Source organism: Danio rerio, chromosome 12 (genome assembly GCF_049306965.1).
Source record: "Danio rerio strain Tuebingen ecotype United States chromosome 12, GRCz12tu, whole genome shotgun sequence".
Lineage (NCBI taxonomy): Eukaryota > Metazoa > Chordata > Actinopteri > Cypriniformes > Danionidae > Danio > Danio rerio.
In genome coordinates this window covers 4,556,270-4,575,999 of record NC_133187.1, presented here as the reverse complement: position 1 = coordinate 4,575,999, position 19,730 = coordinate 4,556,270, and the positions used below count along the sequence as shown (strand labels likewise).

Here is a 19,730-nt window from a genome sequence, read left to right as displayed (position 1 = left end):
AAGGCAAAGCTCAAAAGCACGACTAGACAAGGGAACGCTTACAGCAAACAAGACTCAGCACTGTGTCCAGGATATCAGTCCATGATGAGCTTTCAGCTGGGTGTACATGATCAGGTGTGATCCGGAACTGGTGTGTGAGTGAAGTGCCTGATGGGAAATGTAGTGCAGTTCAGTGGCAGAATTTTAGTTCGAGGGATAGTGAGTGTTTCCAGTGATCTGCAAAGACTAGATCGCTGGTGAACGTGACAAATGTATAAAGAAATAAGTCTGTAAAAAAAAGTTCACTTGAAGGTTTCTGTACCGTAATATACAACCACCCAGACAATATATCACTTCAATAAAAATGATAATAAAAGTCAACTTTTCAAGGTTAAAAGTTGATCAAGATCCAATAATGCAATTCAAAAGCATAAATAAACAAGGAAAATAAAACATGAATCACAAAATACTAATTTACAAAAATGTTTTACAGTGTAATGCTGAGTCCTAAAAGTGGAAAACCTGTGAGTATGTCGGATTTATTCGATCTGTGCCTCCATTGAAGATGTAGATGCTGCCATGTCCGTCTTCCTCTAACGGAGCACCAACCAGCACATCCCTATAACCATCACCATTCAGATCTGCTGGACTGGCCAGAGAAGAGCCAAAGCGACCCCTCTGACCGGCCATGCCCACCAGCACCACATCAGAAAAACTGAAGTATGGCTGCAAAAACGAACGGAAAAAGGGTTTAAAGGTATATGAGATTCCTAATGTCTGGAATTTATATTTCAACCTACCAGTCGAGAGTAAAAGTACACAAAAACTCTGCCTTCAGAATGAGAGTCTGTATATGTGGGTGCAGATATTAATAGAAGATCTGTTTTCGAGTCAGAGTTCAGATCGACTACACAGACCTCAGCTCCAAAGTATGAACCAATCTGAGGCTAAGAAAGAAGAAAAATTTATGAATTACGCTTTAATAGGCAAGTTTATTTATATAGCACATTACATACACAGTGGCAATTCAAAGTGCTTCACATAAACAGAAATAAAAACAACCCAAGCTCATTCTGAAATGGTAGCCCTGCGGACGTTTCTGGAGACCACGATTTACGTGGCCAGAGGTACGTATGGCAGCATTTGGTTTTTTCGAGCGAACACTACGGGGCGGTGTGACGCAGCTCCTCTTCTTCACGCTTGCTCGCTGGCTGTCACGGCTCACTCACCTCTGTGTGGAGGGCTTTCTCGCCACAACCAGTTTGTCCGCTTAGCTCGCAGTGTTACGTCGGTGGAGCGGAGGCCCAGAGGAGGAGGAGCCGGCCGCGGTGACGACCGGGTTCGAGTCCGGTTAAGAGCGCTTCCAGAAGTCAGGTAAGATGAAAAACAAAATCCAAAAAATAAAAGTTTGTGAGTTCGTGACAGGGCGAGAATGCGGCGAAATCAAAAAACACGGTAAAGGGCTTTTGCTTTTCTTTTCTGGACGGCTTTTGTAAATCGTCGCTTGGGTTTAGGGAAGGAGGTGGAGGAGGGAGGCTGGGTCGGCCGATTGGCTGGCCGCCTGGTCGATCGTTCAATCATTCAGTCCGTCAGTCGGACAGACGGTCACTCAACAGCGGCCTTCGCCGGCTTTTCGTGTGAGAACAGCTTGGACGCGAACGGCGCGCGCTCCTGAGTGGCGTCCGAGATGCGAAAAAGTGCGGCACAGCGGCCTCTCACGGATTCGCAAAAACAAAAACTTCCCAAATGCGTACCTCCTGGGACATATTTAGCCACCTGCAGAAACGTCCACGGGGCTACATTGTCACAATGAGCCAGGGTTGAATAAAAAAGACAAGGATAGGAAAATAAACAACAAATAATATAAACTAGTAAAACAGCTTAAAATGTGTTAAAACAGGTTAGAAAAGAATAAAAAAGAAAAGAAAAACATAATAGTGAAATCTTTCGGACGCAGCACAGTGCTCATTTAGTAAAGGCACAGCTAAACAGATGTGTTTTCAGTCTTGATTTGAATGTGCCTAATGTTGGAGCACATCTGATCAGTTCTGGAAGCTGATTCCAGCAGCGAGGGGCATAGTGGCTGAAGGCCGATTTCCCCCTGCTTTGACTGAACTCTTGGGATTTCTAGTTTATATGATCCTAAAGATCTGAGTGAACTGTTGGGTTTGCGTTCAGTCAGCATATCTGTTGTATATTGAGGTCCTATGCCATTTAGGGATTTATAGAATACTTTAAAATCTACTCTGAATGTAACTGGGAACCAGTGTAAAGACCTGAGGACAGGTTTGACATGCTCTAATTTCCTGGTTCTGGATCCAGGCCACAATGTTCTGGATGAGCTGTAACTGTCTGACTGTCTTTTTGGGAAGGCCTATAAGGAGGCCGTGACAGTAATCCACCCTGCTGCTGATAAAACCATGAACTAGTTTCTCTAAGCCTTCACTGGAAACAAAGCATCTGCTTCTTGCAATGTTTTTAAAAAAATAGTATGATGATTTACTGACTGCTTTGACTATTGAAACTCAGATCTGACTTCAGAGTCACACCAAGATTATTGACCTTAATTTTCGCTGTTTCACCTTTAGTGCCAAGGTACGCATTCACCTAGAGAACTTCATCTCTGTTCCCAAACACAATCACTTCAGTTTTCTCTTTGTTTAACTGAAGAAAGTTTTGCCATATCCAATTGTTCATTTCATCAATGCACTGGCAGAGGGTGTCAATGGGGCTGTAGTCATTAGGCAGTAAGGCTAAGTAGATCTGAGTGTCATCAGCATAGCTGTGGTAGGAGATTTGGTGCTTACTCATTATTTGGCTTAGAGGGAGCATGTAAAGGTTGAACAGGAGAGGTGCTAGAATTGAGCCTTGTGGGACTCCACATGCCATGGGTGTCCACCCTGACCTATGGTCACCTACTGACATGGTAACCTCTCCCTTAAAGGTAAGATCTGAACCATTTGAGGACCGTGCCAGATAGCCCAACCCAGCTTTCCAGCCTATATAATGTGTACACATTTGAAGAAATGTTCTTTAAAGTGCCCATATTTGTGTTTTTCTCCATTTCAACTGTTCATGTAGTGTGTGATTTTAGCTGGGAATATTAAAAGATATAAGTGCAGATACATTGACTTATTGTGTATCACAGTTGAAAGCTGCTGAATGTAAATGAATGTAAAATGTCATTCTATTTCAAATATTTCTTGAAGGATGTTTAAGAGAGAGATTTTTAAGAGAGAGACAATTTTCACAATTTCCCTTTATTTATTTATTTATTTATTTATTTATTTATTCATTCATTCATTCATTCATTCATTCATTCATTCATTTTTATTTAGTTTATTTATTTTGACTGAAATAAAGTCTATTTTTAGTCTTACAGATGAATACAATTAGTCCCCTAAAGACATTTCTATTGATTAGCTACAGAACAAACCCCTGTTGTCCAATGATTTGCCTAATTAATGTAATTAGGTCTTAAAATTGCACTTTTAGCTGAATATTAGTATCTTGCGAAATAACTAGTAAATTATTATTGCAAGTTTATTAGTTATTGATTAGTCATTTAAAAGCTGTTAAAATAACTAATAATTGAGTTATTATTTATTATTATAAATTTGTTTATTAATTACTAATTAATAACTATTAGTTAATTTGTTAATTACGGTATGTTTAAAATGTGTTGAAATTGTTTTAAAAATAACAATAACAATGAAAATGTCTTAGGAGAGCTAATAATTTTGCCTTGTAACATATACGCAAATTATTAGCCTGCGGGTTTTCATTAACTGCTCACAAATATTAATTGCTTTAAGCTTGAATTGTGTTTTGAAAGACTGGATCCTCCAAAATTATGCGGATAATATTATGTTTCTATCTTCAATAGACATAAATTGATTGCGTATGACCAGCCTGATCTCATGAGGAAACTTAAGTATTTTATGTTTTGTCAGTTTAGTGGCTAATTCGCACAAATTCGTACGAGTTCAGTCATACAAAAATGTACAATTTTAAAAAGCAGGCATGGTCATTGGGTGATGAGCAAATCGTACTAAATTGTACGAATTAGATCATATGAATTCAAACGAATTAACCACTAAATCAAAAATTTACGAATTGCTGTGAGATTGCGTTGGTATGACCACAAACACAATATTAGGAACATTTAAAATAGTTTAACAGTGGCATTTTAACCTTACCCTTGAACTGAGGCTTATAAATAACTGGGAAATATTTGTGTACCTTGGGTGAATCCACCAGCATGTTAGTTGTGTTATCTCCAATTTCTGAAATGCTCACTTGTCCTTTATGCATGAATCGTGGTGCTCCCATAATAACAAACTTTTTCTTAGATTGTGCTGCTATTGCCATTGAATAACCTACAATAATTGGATAACAAAAGGTTTATTATAAGATTATATACACTCAGCTTAACAATAATTCATAATATGCGTTCATTGTGTATATAAAAGAGAAACTACAGTACAGCAGTATCATTCCATGTACAGATTGTGGGTGACTAAAATACACAAATGTGTTATAGTAGAGTCTCACCTAAATAACTATCTTGCTCAATTCCCATGTGGAAGTGTGATGAATCTCCATTTTGAGAGTACTCTTGATATCCACCCTTACCTTGGAAAGCGCCCACAGCACTCATAATCAGGCTCACCTAAACAAACAGTTTTGTATTTTTTATCTGCACAATTTCTCATGCTCTCAGTAACCACCAACATCCAAAACTGGAGTAATGATGCTGAAAATTCATACAATACTTGTACATAACAATATTCATAACAATACTTGTACTGTACTGTATATACACTTAAGTTTCAAATCAGTTTAAATGATTGAATGTCAACAGGTGAAAATTTTCTTTGAGATTTTCGAAGCATCAATGAAAACCCTTTCTTGTGCTTCTTGTCATTGTATTGTTGGCAGTTAAATTTGATGATATAATTTGGTATTGATATTCTTTGATATTTCTTTGATCGTCTTTGATATTTTGTTACATTTGATGTAAACGCTGCACTAAACCCCTCCTGAGCAAACTCCATTGTGGCAGAATCTCCAGTAGACTGGACTCCTGAAAAGAAAAGAAAACAAATAATCTAGTAAACACAATGTAAAAAAAATCCATAAAATTTATTGTAAAAAAAACAGCATCTGTGGTTGCCAAGTTTGTACTGTTTTTATTTTATTATACGGTAAATTACCGTATTGCAATAATGTACAGTGGTAATACACAAATTCTTTGAAGTACTCTACACATTATACTTTTGTTACACTGACAAAAACACAACCATGACCATGTGATGAGAAACTCATACACGCTCTTAGAAATGAAAAGTACGCGAGCTGTCACTAGGTTGGTATCTTTTCAAAAGGTACACGTTTGTACTTGAAGGGTCCATATTGGTATTTGAAAAGTGTATATTAGTACCTACACATTTTAAAAGGAACACTTTTGTACTTTTTAGGTATCAATATGTACCCTTGAGATATTATTATGGACCTTTTATGTAAAAATTTGTACCTTTTGAAAATGTACCACCCCACTGACAGCTCGTGTACCTTTATTTCTGGAGGGCAGTATATTGAACCAATGCTTATCACATTGAAGAATGAGAAAGAATGAGTCTGGCTCGAAGCACCTTCTGCTCTAAATGGTTTGTTGATGCTCATTTCCTAACTAAAAACGTGTTGTCTCTGCCTTATATGAGATGACCACATCTTGAGTAAATGGTGACAATTGTAGAATGGGGATGAGTGTGGGACACAGAGAACCATCTCATACAATGAGGTGTCGAAACAACATTAACACACAGAGAACAGCTGTGGCAACAGCCAAGGAGCAAATTCATTAACATCAAAAGGCAGTAAATTAAAATTGCATAAAAGGTTCAGTGTTCATTCTGACTCAGATGAACCCAGGGTATTGCCATGTACTGTGAGACTGTTTATCTTAATTAACATCTTCCTTGAGATCTTCTACATTTTCTTATAACACTAATTTAGAATGCGCTCTGCGTCATTTACTATCATGAAAATAAACAACACTAAAGTTATATATATATATTTTTTTTTTTTTTTTTTTTTTGCAGCTTAATTACTTGGTTAACATGACATCTGTCAACATACCTTCAATTGCGATGTTCTCCTCCAGTTGTTCACGAATATTATCTAGTGCATCAAAGTCAGTGACGTTAAACACATATTCAGCAGCCGGAGCGGATGCAATCGTTTCTAACTGCTGCTGTGACTCGAAATCATCAAACGCTTCACCAATCTTTCAGAATAAAAAAAACAAGACAGATATTTTGGGGGTCAATCAGACATTTTGTGCTTTTATAGCTCGTGCTGTAATGCAGATGCATTAATAAAAGCACATAAATCAAACACTGACTTTGTCATCATTTACTCTACAGATATTAGAATTATTCGCCCTCCTGAATTATTAGCAGGATTACTATATATTTTCCCCAATTTCTGTTTAACAAAATAAGACACATTTCTAAACATGATAGATTTAATAACTCATTTAATAATTGATTTCTTTTATCTTTGTCATGATGACAGTACATAATATTTTACTAGATATTTTCAAGATACTAGTGTTCAGCTTAAAATGACATTTAAAGGCTTAACGGGGTAAAGTTAGGATAATTACGCAAGTCCTAACCAAATGATGGTTTGTTCTGTAAACAATCAAAAATGCATTGCTCTGTGAAACAAATTCAAAGGAGGGCAAATAATTTAGACTCTCTTTTTATCCAAAATATCAAAGCAGAGCACTTTTTGCCTGCAGTGTTTTGCTTTAGTGGGTGTGTGTTTGCTTCTCAAGCTTTAAGGCCTTATTTCAGCATACCCCAACAGCAAATCGGATGATATTCTTCTTTTCCGCCCTTTCGACAGCACCTTTGAGATGAGGATGATCATTTGATGTGCCGTCGGTGATAACAATTAAGATTTTAATAGCAGATTGCCTCAATCCCCCTTCAGGTATGAAGAGCTCGTCCCTGTTTATTGGGAGGGGAATTGATCATGTAAAATCAAGCACATTATGTAAAACTACTATCGTAAGCCACAATATGCATGTACAGTTAAACATGATTAGCCCTCTTGTGAAATTTTATTTTTATTTAAATGTATTTAATTAAATATATTGGATTATTTATCAAAGATAATATACAACAAGATGTTTCAGTTACTTTTAAAGATATTATTTGTGGTTATTCTGAACCTGTCTCTGAAGAAAAGCTTGTTTTGTTATAAATTTAATTTATTTTCCTTGTAAATTCCATATCCACAAATGCAAGTTTACTAATACCAATATTATAATAATAACCATATCTTCCTGTTTTTTTTTGTTTTTTTTTTGCAAAAATTGTCATTATTTAAACATAATTTCATTATCTGAATATAAGAAAGCAAACAGAACTATTTTGTAATGACTTTAATTATGTACTGTAATAGATTATTAAATGTCTTACCCTCAAGTTGATTTAATTTTCTTTATTATTATTTTTCTTTTTTTTTCACTCTCTCTTGTATTTTTTATTGACCAAATAATTCATAATCTGTATTGTACACAAATACAAATATTAATACAAACATGTCAACTGTTTTTTGCAAAAAAAAAAAAAACATTAAGTAGGTTAAAAGAGCATTGATTTTTTTTCTCTCTTTTTTCTTTTTTGTTTGGCTGTAATTAAAAAACTAATTAATTATAATAAAAAATGTAAAATCTGCTTGGGTCAATAATAGTAGACCGTTAAGATTTATAATAATAATAATTTCTTAAATTTATATAGCCCTTTTATGAACACACAAAGCACTTTACACATTTTTGAGGGGAATCTCCTTATCCACCACCAGTGTGCAGCATCCACCTGGATGATACGGCGGCAGCCATATTGTGCCAGACTGCACACCACACAACAGCTGATTGGTGGAGAGGAGACAGAGTGATGAAGCCAGTTATGATTTGGGGATGGTTAGGATGCCAAGATGGACAGAAGTCAATAGGCAAATTTGGCCAGGGTTTAACTGACACTCTTGTTCGAAGGACATCCAGGGATTTTTAATGACCACAGAGAGTCGGGACCTCGTTTTAATATTTCATCCGAAAGACGACGCTCACTGAGCAGTATAGAGTCCTCTTTACTATACTTGGGCGTTAGGACCAACACAGACAGCAGGTTGAGCACTCCCTACTGGTCTCACTAACACCACTTTCAGCAACAACCTAGCTTTCCCATGCGGTCTCCCTTCCAGGTAATGACCAGACCCTGCTCAGCTTTAGTGGGCGACCATGTGAGAGTTGTAGAGATCTAGCTGCTGGCATTTTTTTTTTTTTGTTTTTTTTTTTTTTGACATGCCTAATTAATCTAATTAAGCCTTTAAGTTGCACTTTAAGCTCAATACTAGCATATTACAAAATAGCAGGTAAAATATTATGTACTGGCGTCACAGCAAATAAAAGAGTTATTAGAAATTAATTTATTAGAAATTTAATTTATTAGAAATTAATTTTAAAATGTGATAAACATTTCACAGGAGGGCTCAAAATTCTTAATAATAAGAATAATTAATAATAATTCTTTGCAGTTTCTGAGTAAAAGATTTCAGTGTTTTCCTCCAAACCTATGAATGTTCACTTAATAAATAAATCCATTTAAAAGGTTTTAAAATAAACATCAGATTTATAACAAATAGGATTATAGTCAATTAAAACCATTAACCTAAAGCTATTTTTTGTATGCATAACTTTGCGAATGCATAACTTTGTCATAGCACAAGTTCGTGAATGACCTTTACACTGATACATTGTTGAAGAGCCGCTCATACTAATGGCATTAGAGGTGACTTACACAAGTCTATTAATAGCCTTTGCGGTGAAGGTCCATCCTTTCTGATGCTTTATCTCTGCTATTCTTGTTCTCCATGTATCAATGTCTTTGACTGGTTCAAACATGGAATGAATTTCAGAACCAGTTGAAAACTGTGTGACAGCAAACTATAAGACAAGAAAACAAACACAGTTGGATGATTTTTTTCTTAAATGGTGGTGGGCTGCAGGGTCAGTAATTTAAAATGATTAGTTATAAGCAACCCAAGCTCATTCTGGAAACGTAGCCCCGCTGACGTTTCTGGAGACCGGTACGTAAGGCCGCGTTTAGTTTTTTTCGAGTGAACGCTGCGGGGCGGTGTGGCGCCGCTCCGCTCCTCCTCTTCGCGCTCGCCGGCCGCCTGCGAGTGGAGGGCTTTCCCGATGCAACCAGTTTGTCCGCTTAGCTCACAGCATTGCGTCGGCGGAGGGGAGGCCCCAGAGGAGGAGGAGCCGGCTGCAGGGACGACGTCAGGGATCGAGTCTGGGGAACAGTGGTTCCAGAAATCAGGTAAGATGAAAAACTGAATCCGAAAAATAAGGGCGAGAACGCCGCGGGATCCGAAAACGCGGTCGAAATCGAAGACAAGGGCTTTTGCTCTGCCGATCCGGTAGCTTTTCGCGCGAGAACAGCGAACGGCGCGCGCTCCCGAGAGACGCCCGAGATGCAAAAAAGCGCGCACAGCAGCCTCTCGCGGATCCGCGAAAACAAAAACCGCTCGAATATGTACATCCCGGGACGTATCTCGTGGTCCGCAGAAACGTCCGCGGGGCTACGTTTCCACAAGGAGCCCGGGTTGGTTATAAGGCTTACAAAAACAAAAACAAGAGAGCTGATCCAATATGCCTTCAGCAATTGTTGTTGTTTTTTTGTGCAAACCCCTTTTAATTTCTGACCTTGCTGGTGAACAATGTAAACCATTGTAGTATAAAGTAAGTCTTGAAATCCTCAAAACAAATACCTGAGCATTGCATGTTGAAAAGCTCTCGATTATTGTTATAACAAATGTTTTCATTTTAATGAAATCTTCGTCTTCTACGCTGCTGGAGCCGTCCATCAGAAAAGCAATATCTATTTCTAAAGGGCAGCCTGTGAAAGAGCAGTTCATGATTAGACTATCACAAAATCTAAACAAAATGACACATTAAAATCAATTATGAACTCCTCGTTTGACTTACTTCTCACAGCACCCGGTATAGGAGCACTCGCTTCATTGTTCTCGCTTATTTGAAAGCACATGCCGTTGAGTGTAGTCAGAATCTTGCAGTCTTTAGGGATGGTGGGACCACAGACCTGAGCGAGAATGAAAGGTTTTTATTGTACCTATAAATATGTATGTTTGTCATGATGGAACATGCAACCTTAGTTGGCCAATGATGGTTTTGGAAAACTCACCCCCAGTCCATGTAGAAACAAAACAAATTACAAATAGATAATTGAATCATTGGCTCAAATGAGTCATTCAAAACCATGTCTGAAGATGAAGATAATACTTACCACTGAATTAGATGAGTGTGTATCCTTAGCCATAGAAAGTCCAAGAGACATGTTAACAGCTTCAGAGGGCACTTACAAGGTATAAATAATTAAAAATGCTTACATCTTACATAAAAAAAAACATGTTTAGTTTTAAAAAAGAAACATGACACATTTAAATACCATTAATTGTCAGAGGCTGGCAAGTTTCCTGTAAAATGGCGCAGCTGTACACTTGTCCTCTAGCATCACGGCTGGACTGAACTGAAGGATCACTCACAAGCAAACTACAGGAAAGGCAAGGGAAAACATGTATTTGTCGGTGGTAAAAATGTTTTAGTGTAGCCTACTGTATGTTGTGATGAGTTGACCTTTCAATTTTCCATTAACTCACAATTCATATAAAATCAAAACAAAAAAAATCAAGTTTGACAAACTAAAATTAAGCTTTCAAAACTGAATCCATCAGGTTCAGCTAACTAAAATGAAGCTTCAAAACTGAGTCCATCAAGTTTGGCTAACTAAAGTAAAGCTTCAAAACTGAATCCAAGTTCAGCTAACTAAAGTGAAGTTTTCAAAACTGAATATAATAAGTTCGCCTAACTAACGTGAAGCTTCAAAACTGAACCCAACAAGTTCGTCTAACTAAGGTGAAGCTTCAAAACTGAATATAATAAGTTCGGCTAACAAAAGTGAAACTTCAAAACTAATTCCAACAAGTTCGTCTAACTAAAATGAAACTTCAAAACTGAACCCAACAAGTTCGTCTAACTAAGGTGAAGCTTCAAAACTGAATATAATAAGTTCGGGTAACAAAAGTGAAGCTTCAAAACTGAATCCAACAAGTTCAGATGGCTAAAGTGAAGCTTCAAAACTAAGTCCATCAAGTTTGGCTAACTAAAGTGAAGTTTTCAAAACTGAATATAAAAAGTTTGGGTAAAAAAAGAGAAGCTTCAAAACTGAATCCAACAAGTTCAGATAGCTAAAGTGAAGCTTCAAAACTGAATCCAACAAGTTCGGCTAACTAAAGTGAAGTTTCAAAACTAAATATAATAAGTTCGGATAGCTAAAGTGAAACTTTAAAACTGAATATAATAAGTTTGGCTAACTAACGTGAAGCTTCAAAACTGAATCCAACAAGTTCGGCTAACTAAAATGAAGCTTCCAAACTGAATCCGTCAAGTTTGGCTAACTAAAGAGAAGATTCAAAACTGAATCCAACAAGTTCAGATAGCTAAAGTGAAACTTCAAAACTGAATATAATAAGTTTGGCTAACTAACGTGAAGCTTCAAAACTGAATCCAACAAGTTCGGCTAACTAAAATGAAGCTTACAAACTGAATCTGTCAAGTTTGGCTAACTAAAGAGAAGCTTTAAGACTGAATCCAACAAGTTCGGCTAACAAAAATGAAGCTTTAAAACTGGATCCAACAAGTTTGGCTAACTAAAATGAAGCTTTAAAACTGAATCCAACAAGTTCGGCTAACTAAAATGAAGCTTTAAGACTGAATCCAACAAGTTCGAAATTTTCAAAACTTCATTTTAGTTTGTTAAACATATTGGTTAACTGAGTTTTATAAGTTGAATCAACGGCAGTTTTTTTTAAGTGTAATCTGTGCTTTTCCTCACCTTGTTTTATCTCTTTGTATCACTCTATAGCCAAAGCCAACATCATTATTTCTAGTGAAACATTTCCAAGCGACTGGATCGATGTTGAAGGTCAGCACTGCCTGAAATGCTGGACAAACACATCAACACACAAAAACAAATCAGACGAAAACAAATGTATTATTCAGAAGAATATTATCTAATACTGAAAACAATTGTTACTTGCTATTTTTGCAAATATCAAAGCAACATTCTTAATTTAAGATGTAATAATAATAATAATAATAGTCTTGTACAACTGATTCAAGGGAAAAACTGTCTATCTTTCATGTCGCATTGTAATATTTTGTTTAGCTAAAATTAATTTAGATGCCAGACTTAATATGTTTATTTAGTTAACATATTTAGTAAAAAAAAAATTTTTTAGATGTTTGTGCTGTAAAACAAGATTGTAATTTGTGGTCATCTGGTGCCAAATTTATCATACATTATATGACTATTTTCCCCTCTCCTGCTCTCTCATATTTTGGTTCTAAGCCTTGACACATTAAAAAAAATGCACTGCTAATGTGTGGGTTTACAGTTGAATCTAATTTAGCTTTTAACTTCTCCTTTTTCATGTGAAGTATTAGCAAAGCAATGCCTTAGAGAAGCTAATGCTCATTTCCAGAACTGTTTCAGGAACTACAGAAACTATTTATTTAATGCATAAATACTGTAAGTGATAAATAAGATGCCTTCTGCATGACAGACTTAAAATGGAGTTATCAGAATCTTTTTTTTTTTTTTTTTTGCTAGTAGTCAAGAGAGATTTAATGTTGATAGAATGTAATATTACATTTAGAATGAACAAATAACTGGGAAAAATGAATCAAGAATAAAAAAGATATAATTTATCTTGAAAAAAACAAACAGAAATAGACTCATCTGGAGAAGGCGAGTAACTTTCAACCTTTATAATGCATAAAATAAACTAAAACAATTACTGTTAAAAACGATCATAAGCCATACTGTATACCTCATCTACAACTTCTCATAAACAAGTGTCAAAACGATCAGAAAAGTGGCAGATTAATATTATTATTATAGGATATTATATTATAGAATATTATGAGCATGGACCGCCTTTTGATTAATTAAGACAAAATGATCAATAATTTGAAATGTTTAATATATATATATATATATATATATATATATATATACATACATACACACAGTTGAAACGAGAGTTATTAGCCCCCTTTGAATTATTTATTCTTTTTATAAATATTTCCCAACAAATTTTTAACAGAGGAGGGAAATTTTCACAGTATGTCTGATAATATTTTTTCTTCTGGAGAAAGTCTTATTTGTTTTATTTTGGCTAGAATAAAAGCAGATTTAAAAAATTTTAAACACCATTTTTAGGTCAAAAGTATTAGCCCCTTTAAGCTATATATTTTTTCGATAGTCTACAGAACAAACCATCGTTAAACTATAACTTGTCTAATTATCCTAACCTGCCTAGTTACCCTGATTAACCTAGTTAAGCCTTTAAATGTCATTTAAAGCTGTATAGATGTCTTGAAAATTTTCTCTCATCATTGCAAAGATTAAATAAATCAGTTATTAGAAATGAGTTATTAAAACTATTATGTTTAGAAATGTGTTGACAAAAATCTTCTCTCCAATAAACAAAAACTGGGGCGAAAAAAACAGGGGAGCTAATAATTCTTACTTCAACTGCATGTTTACACATGAAATGAAGTTAACCAGACAAACCATGACATATGTTGTGTTCATATTGTCTGCAAATACAAGTCAAAGTAAATTTGGAATCACTATAGTTTCTTTTTATTTACGTTTTCCATAGGGTTCCAGCTTTTTCTGATTTGGGGTTGTAGAAAATGTTTGCATGTCACGTGGAATGAACGCATTGTATTACTGGCAGACTGAAGGGAAGATTTGAAGAGGAAGATTGGTAGCTCAGATAAGGAACTTGCTAAACCATTGCAGTTAAGTAATCACAGAAAAAATAAACTCCTATCCTCATTTACTCTCACTCCGCTTGCTCTGTTACCACAAAACATTTTGAAGAACATTGCTTACCAGACAGCCAATGGTAACCACTGATTTCCATAGTAGGAAAAGATAACACATTAGAGGATCTTTATATATATATATATATATATATATATATATATATATATATATATATATATATATATATATATATATATATATATATATCTTCTTCTTTTGTGTTTTAAAGAAATGTGTTTATTTTGGGGTGAACTATCCCTTTAAGAAGCAGTATTTGCACTACTTGCAGTTTCTCAATCAGAACTTCGAGTTCGACTACAACAATATTAACAGTATAGCTCTTCACTTGTCCCAAAACCTATATGAGCTATAGAAGATGTTTTAAAGAATGCTAGTTTCTGGCACCCATCGAGTTCCATTGTACTATTTTCCCTACTATTGAAATAAATGTGTGCCATCAGCCAGCATTCTTCAAATATTTTCAACAGAAGAAAGAAACTGATAATAACGACTTAACTGTCGCCCCAACTTTTTGAACATCGATATGAAAACAGCATGTTCAACTTAAATGAATGTGAATTTTCAATGCTTTGGTGCAAAGATTTAAGCTTGGTCACATTTTACAGACAATAGACGTCAGATTGAAGTGAAAAAAAAAAGTTAAATAAAACAAGTTGTGTGCCTTTATCTTTATGAAAAGAAAAGTTAATATAATACATAAAATTTATATTTTCGCAAGGCATGTTCTAGTCAAAAATTTACCGAAAATGAAGGCTTAATATCTAAACAAAATATATTCCTAATTTGAAGTTGATATCTCAAACAATTACCATTTCACATAGCTTTTATTTGGCCACAGTACCAAACATGACTACCAGATGACATTCAGTTAACATTGATGACCACACAAGGTCGCCCCCTATGTTTTCAGGAATATTATCTGTATTTTTTCCATACTTTTCATACCATTCTAAAGTAGTAATGGGCAGTTTTGCAGAATTTAATTTGAATCTGGCCTCTGAAAAAACATCTAAAAACATTTAAACAAAATTTTACATGTGGATTGCTGTAGCAAAGTAATACTTTACTACTCCGATAAGTATCCTTGTTGCAAATTAATAAACAACTGTTGCTCAGTGATATCTATCAAACATTCCTCACCATATGGAAGTTCTAAATTTTAAGCTTTCAAATTATATACAGTTAGTCATCATTGCTTTAAGTTTAGACTACAGTCTTACAGCTTACAAATGTAACCGTAAAAGGTCCCACAGGTTGTAGGGTGGCATTAAATGTGTTTTAATCTATTACTTTTCCAACATAACATGACATATAACATGAAAATTCAGGGAAAAGACGGTTGACTGCCTGTTTAACATGTTCGCAACAACACATTCAAAATGCATACTCGATTTCACATTACATTAATGAAGATCAACATGGAAAACCGTTGAACTGTCTTACCACAAAACAGGTTCAAACAGATGCAAAAATCCCCGTCCATGTTCATGCCAGGGTCAGTTGTGGATGCCAACCGCTAGATAAATGTAAAACAAAGACAGAGCAAGAGTATTTGCTGAAAATGATGAAAAGGACCGTGCACATGACTAAGCAAGTGTGGCCAAAGAAAGATAAAATCAAGCATTGCATTTAGCCCGGAAATGACTTTAAACTTTATGTTCTCGGGATGAAACATCATCATGCTGAACTCAACAGTCCAACTGCTTGTTAACATAAATTTCTAATCCGCCAATAACATGGCAGCAACTTATTGTATTCAGGCATGGTCAAGACGATCTGCTGCAGTTCAAATCAATCATCAGAATGGAGAAGAAAGGTGATTTAAGTGACTTTGAATGTGGCATGGTTGTTAGTGCCAGACGGGCTGGTCTGAGTATTTCAGAAACTGCTGATCTACTGGGATTTTCACGCACAACCATTTCTAGGGTTTACAGAGAATGGTGTGAAATAGAGGAAATATCCAGTAAGCTGCATTTCTGTGGGTGCAAATGCCTTGTTGATGCCAGAGGTCAGAGGAGAATGGCCAGACTGGTTCCAGCTGATAGAAAGGCAACAGTAACTCAAATAAGCACTTGTTGGAACCGAGGTCTTCAGAAGAGCATCTCTGAACACACAACACGTCCAACCTAGAGGCGGATGGGCTACAGCAGTAGAAGACCACACCGGGTGCCACTCCTGTCAGCTAAGAACAGGAAACAAAAATTGGACAATAGAAGATTACAAAAACCTTGCATGGTCTGATGAGTCTCGACATTCAGATGGTCGGGTCATAATTTGGCATCAACAACATGAAAGCATGGATCCATCCCGCCTTGTATCAGCGGTTCAGGCTGGTGGTGGTGGTGGTGTAAGGGTGTGGGGGATGTTTTCTTGGCACACTTTGGGCCGATTAGAACTAACTGAGCATTGTGTCAACGCCACAGCCTACCTGAGTATTGTTGCTGACCATGTCCATCCCTTTAGGACCACAGTGTCTCCATCTTCTGATGGCTACTTCCAGCAGGATGGCACACCATGTCATAAAGCGGGAATCATCTCAGACTGGTTTCTTGAACATGACAATGAGTTCACTACTCAAATGACCTTCTCGGTCAGCAGATCTCAATCCAATAGAGCATTTTTGGGATGTGGTGGAACGAGAGATTCGAGAAAAAAAGTCCCCCAAAATTAAGAAGGCATGGAGGCAGTGGTTTTTCTAACCTTTAATCCTATAATTTTTTCATATGTAAAGATATTTGTGTATTTCTGGACGTCCTGTGTGTATCAGGAAATGAACCTGCATAGGCACATATAACTAATGCGCTTTGCGCTGGATATTAGACCTGATTTTAGTTGGTCAACGGCGCAGTCTATTTTAGTTCTTCAAAATAGCAACACACCATGGGCCTTAACACACCTCTATGTTAGACCAGCACACCCATGAGTCAACAAAGTGGCGCAAATGGATTTGCTATTTAAACAACTTGCTGCAAAACAGTAAAATTACTGTTACACTGGTCTGAAAATGGGCGAAGCAGTGGCGCAGTAGGTAGTGCTGTCGCCTCACAGCAAGAAGGTCGCTGGTTCGAGCCTTGTCTCAGTTGCCGTTTCTGTGTGGAGTCTGCATGTTGTCCCCGTGGGTGCTCCGGTTTCCCCCGCAGTCCAAAGACATGCGGTACAGGTGAATTGGGTAGGCTAAATTGTCCATAGTGTATGAGTGTGTGTGTGTGGATGTTTCCCAGAGATGGGTTGCGGCTGGAAGGACATCCGCTGTGTAAAAACTTGCTGGATAAGTTGGTGGTTCATTCCGCTGTGGCAACCCCAGATTAATAAAGAGACTAAGCCGACAAGAAAATGAATGAATGAATGAATGAATGAATGAATGGTCTGAAAATAGCAATAAATCATGCCAAACACATATTGCACCAGGTGTCTGATAGGACCCTCTCACCTTGCATGTGCAAGTCTGCAGCTAGATACAATTGTCTGTGTTTGGACTGGTAATCTTCCTCTGTTGAATTTGGTTTGACAGATTCAGCCTCAGCATTCTGAAGCCCTCTTATTGTTAGTTTGCCAAGAGGAAATGATGCACAAAAAGCAAGCCCCACCCCCTCATCAATACTCAGATTTAGTTTGTAGATACATCAACATACCGAAATAAAAGTCACTTCCAGTTCACACAGCCTTTTAACTCCAGTTCTAGGAACAGTGCTTATAGTCTTATCAGACAGATCACGAACTGAACTGAGTGTGTCAGATAAGATGGACACTCAAAAGGTGCAGAGCAGTCCTTAGCGCCGTTGTTAAAAACCACTATGCTGGACCAATTCCTCTTTATCTAATTTCATTTCTGGTTCCTTAAAGCTTTTCTGCATCTTTAAAATGCCTTCCGGATATCTCAGACAAAATGACAGAAAGAGTTCTCACTTTACCACAATTAATGCAATTGTTAAATATCGGTCAAATCTGTACCTCCCCTGTTTAGTAATTAGTGCTTAAACTATTCGGCTTCCTGTGTGCTCACGACTGCGTTAGTTTTGCTTTCATTATTCGGAACTTAAGTGCAATCTAAATGCCTCAAAAAACTAACAATTCAATTATTATAGTACAACTTTTCTTTTATCATAACTCAATAATCATGCCTGCCATTATATGAATTTGAACCCTATCACACATTAAAACTTGTAAATGTCTAAAGTTACACAAATGACTGTGTGGCCATCGAGAATGAGGTATGAAACCACAGCTTAGTGGAAAACATTTTAGTGGTTTTGTGCACCGTTTATACTCAGACCGTCTGCAAAATTAAAAGAAATGAAAAAGCAAGATGTGTCTGCTTGGTCAGTGTTCGCTTTCTCTTTGTAAGAGTTTAAAAGACATAACCGTAAGACAGGAGCTATTTATTGAGATGTATCGTGAGTGTGTAAAAATATCAGATGAGGTGTTGCAATTTTTTCATGCTTGCACATTAACACACGAGTGACTTTGTCATTCACACTTTGTCTTTTGCACCTCTCTTCCTTTTGGTCTGTTTTCTATTGTACTAGCCATACTTCTTCTTTTAGTTCCGCCCATTCGTTTTTAATGAGCTTCACTTTGCAAAACAGTTTGTTGTTAATTCTGAAGAAAATGATGGTATGAAATGTATTAGTTATTTGAATATCTTCTTTAGAATACAGACTTATGCATACATTTAGCATGTGGAAGATAACATGAATGTCTATTTTCTTAATTTTGTCTGTTGCAAATGCCAACTGAGTGTCTTACTGTATCTGTTATTAAGTAAAGATGCATGTTGTAAGGCATGGCTCTTCGTGTTCCTCTTTTAAACGCACATTCAGAAGGCTTTAGCTTGCATTATTCTTGTGAAACAGTCATTGAAATGGCTTTATCAATACATTTGACAAATGTACAACACGGAACAGTCAAATGAACACTTTGGCCCTATCATACACCCTGCGCAAGATGTGAATGGCACAATTTGTTGTTATTTTCGGACCATTCATTCACTTTCTTATCAACTTAGTCCCTTTATTAATCTGGGGTCGCCACAGCGGAATGAACCGCCAACTTATCCAGCATATGTTTTACGCAGCGGATACCCTTCCAGCTGCAACCCATCTCTGGGAAACATATATATATATATATATATATATATATATATATATATATATATATATATATATATATATATATATATATATATATATACATATATATACATATATACATATATATACATATATATATATATATATATATATATATATATATATATATATATATATATATATATATATATATACACACACACAAACACACACACACATCCTTGTCATCTGTCTGTCTGCACTGCAAGAATGCCTTTCCTACTAAGAATTTGTCTCGTTTCTAGTCCAAATATCTAAAAATTCTTAAATCAAGAAGCATTTTCTAGGACCACATATTTTTTATTATTTTCCGAAAAAATAAGTTCAAATTAAATGAGTTTTAACACACTACAGTGCTTTCAAGTGCTCACAGCTTTACATGTGTGCGCAGCTATATATATATATGTGTGTGACCTGCGGTTGTTTAAAAGCCTTTAAAAGGTCAAAGGTCAGATGGTGTTTCTGACAGCAGTGCACGCTGTAGATTCTGACTTTTCTTGCTGTGGATTCTCTTCTCTTGCTTGCATTGCTTCTTATTTAGTCATCCCCGTGCAGCATTTACATTATTTCCACTGAAGCACACTGAATTGACTCCACAAAC

The 19,730-nt window shown here is 36.2% G+C and overlaps 1 protein-coding gene across 1 annotated transcript in view; it reads right to left on the bottom strand.

The window, feature by feature from the left end:
• Positions 1-17,831, bottom strand: part of LOC101882757 (integrin alpha-X) — a 34,422-nt gene extending 16,591 nt beyond the window's left edge. Inside the window, exons 1-15 of the mRNA XM_073918082.1 lie at positions 16,429-17,831; positions 15,444-16,182; positions 11,976-12,084; positions 10,530-10,633; positions 10,368-10,438; positions 10,049-10,163; positions 9,832-9,959; positions 8,853-8,998; positions 6,848-6,998; positions 6,121-6,268; positions 4,992-5,065; positions 4,534-4,651; positions 4,222-4,358; positions 780-926; positions 502-705 (exon numbers count right to left, since the gene is read on the bottom strand). Of these exons, the coding sequence (XP_073774183.1) occupies positions 502-705; positions 780-926; positions 4,222-4,358; positions 4,534-4,651; positions 4,992-5,065; positions 6,121-6,268; positions 6,848-6,998; positions 8,853-8,998; positions 9,832-9,959; positions 10,049-10,163; positions 10,368-10,438; positions 10,530-10,633; positions 11,976-12,084; positions 15,444-15,489 (1,698 nt within the window). The 5' untranslated portion in view covers positions 15,490-16,182; positions 16,429-17,831. The remainder of the gene's footprint in view (positions 1-501; positions 706-779; positions 927-4,221; positions 4,359-4,533; positions 4,652-4,991; positions 5,066-6,120; positions 6,269-6,847; positions 6,999-8,852; positions 8,999-9,831; positions 9,960-10,048; positions 10,164-10,367; positions 10,439-10,529; positions 10,634-11,975; positions 12,085-15,443; positions 16,183-16,428) is intronic.
• Between the last annotated feature and the right edge of the window lie 1,899 nt (positions 17,832-19,730).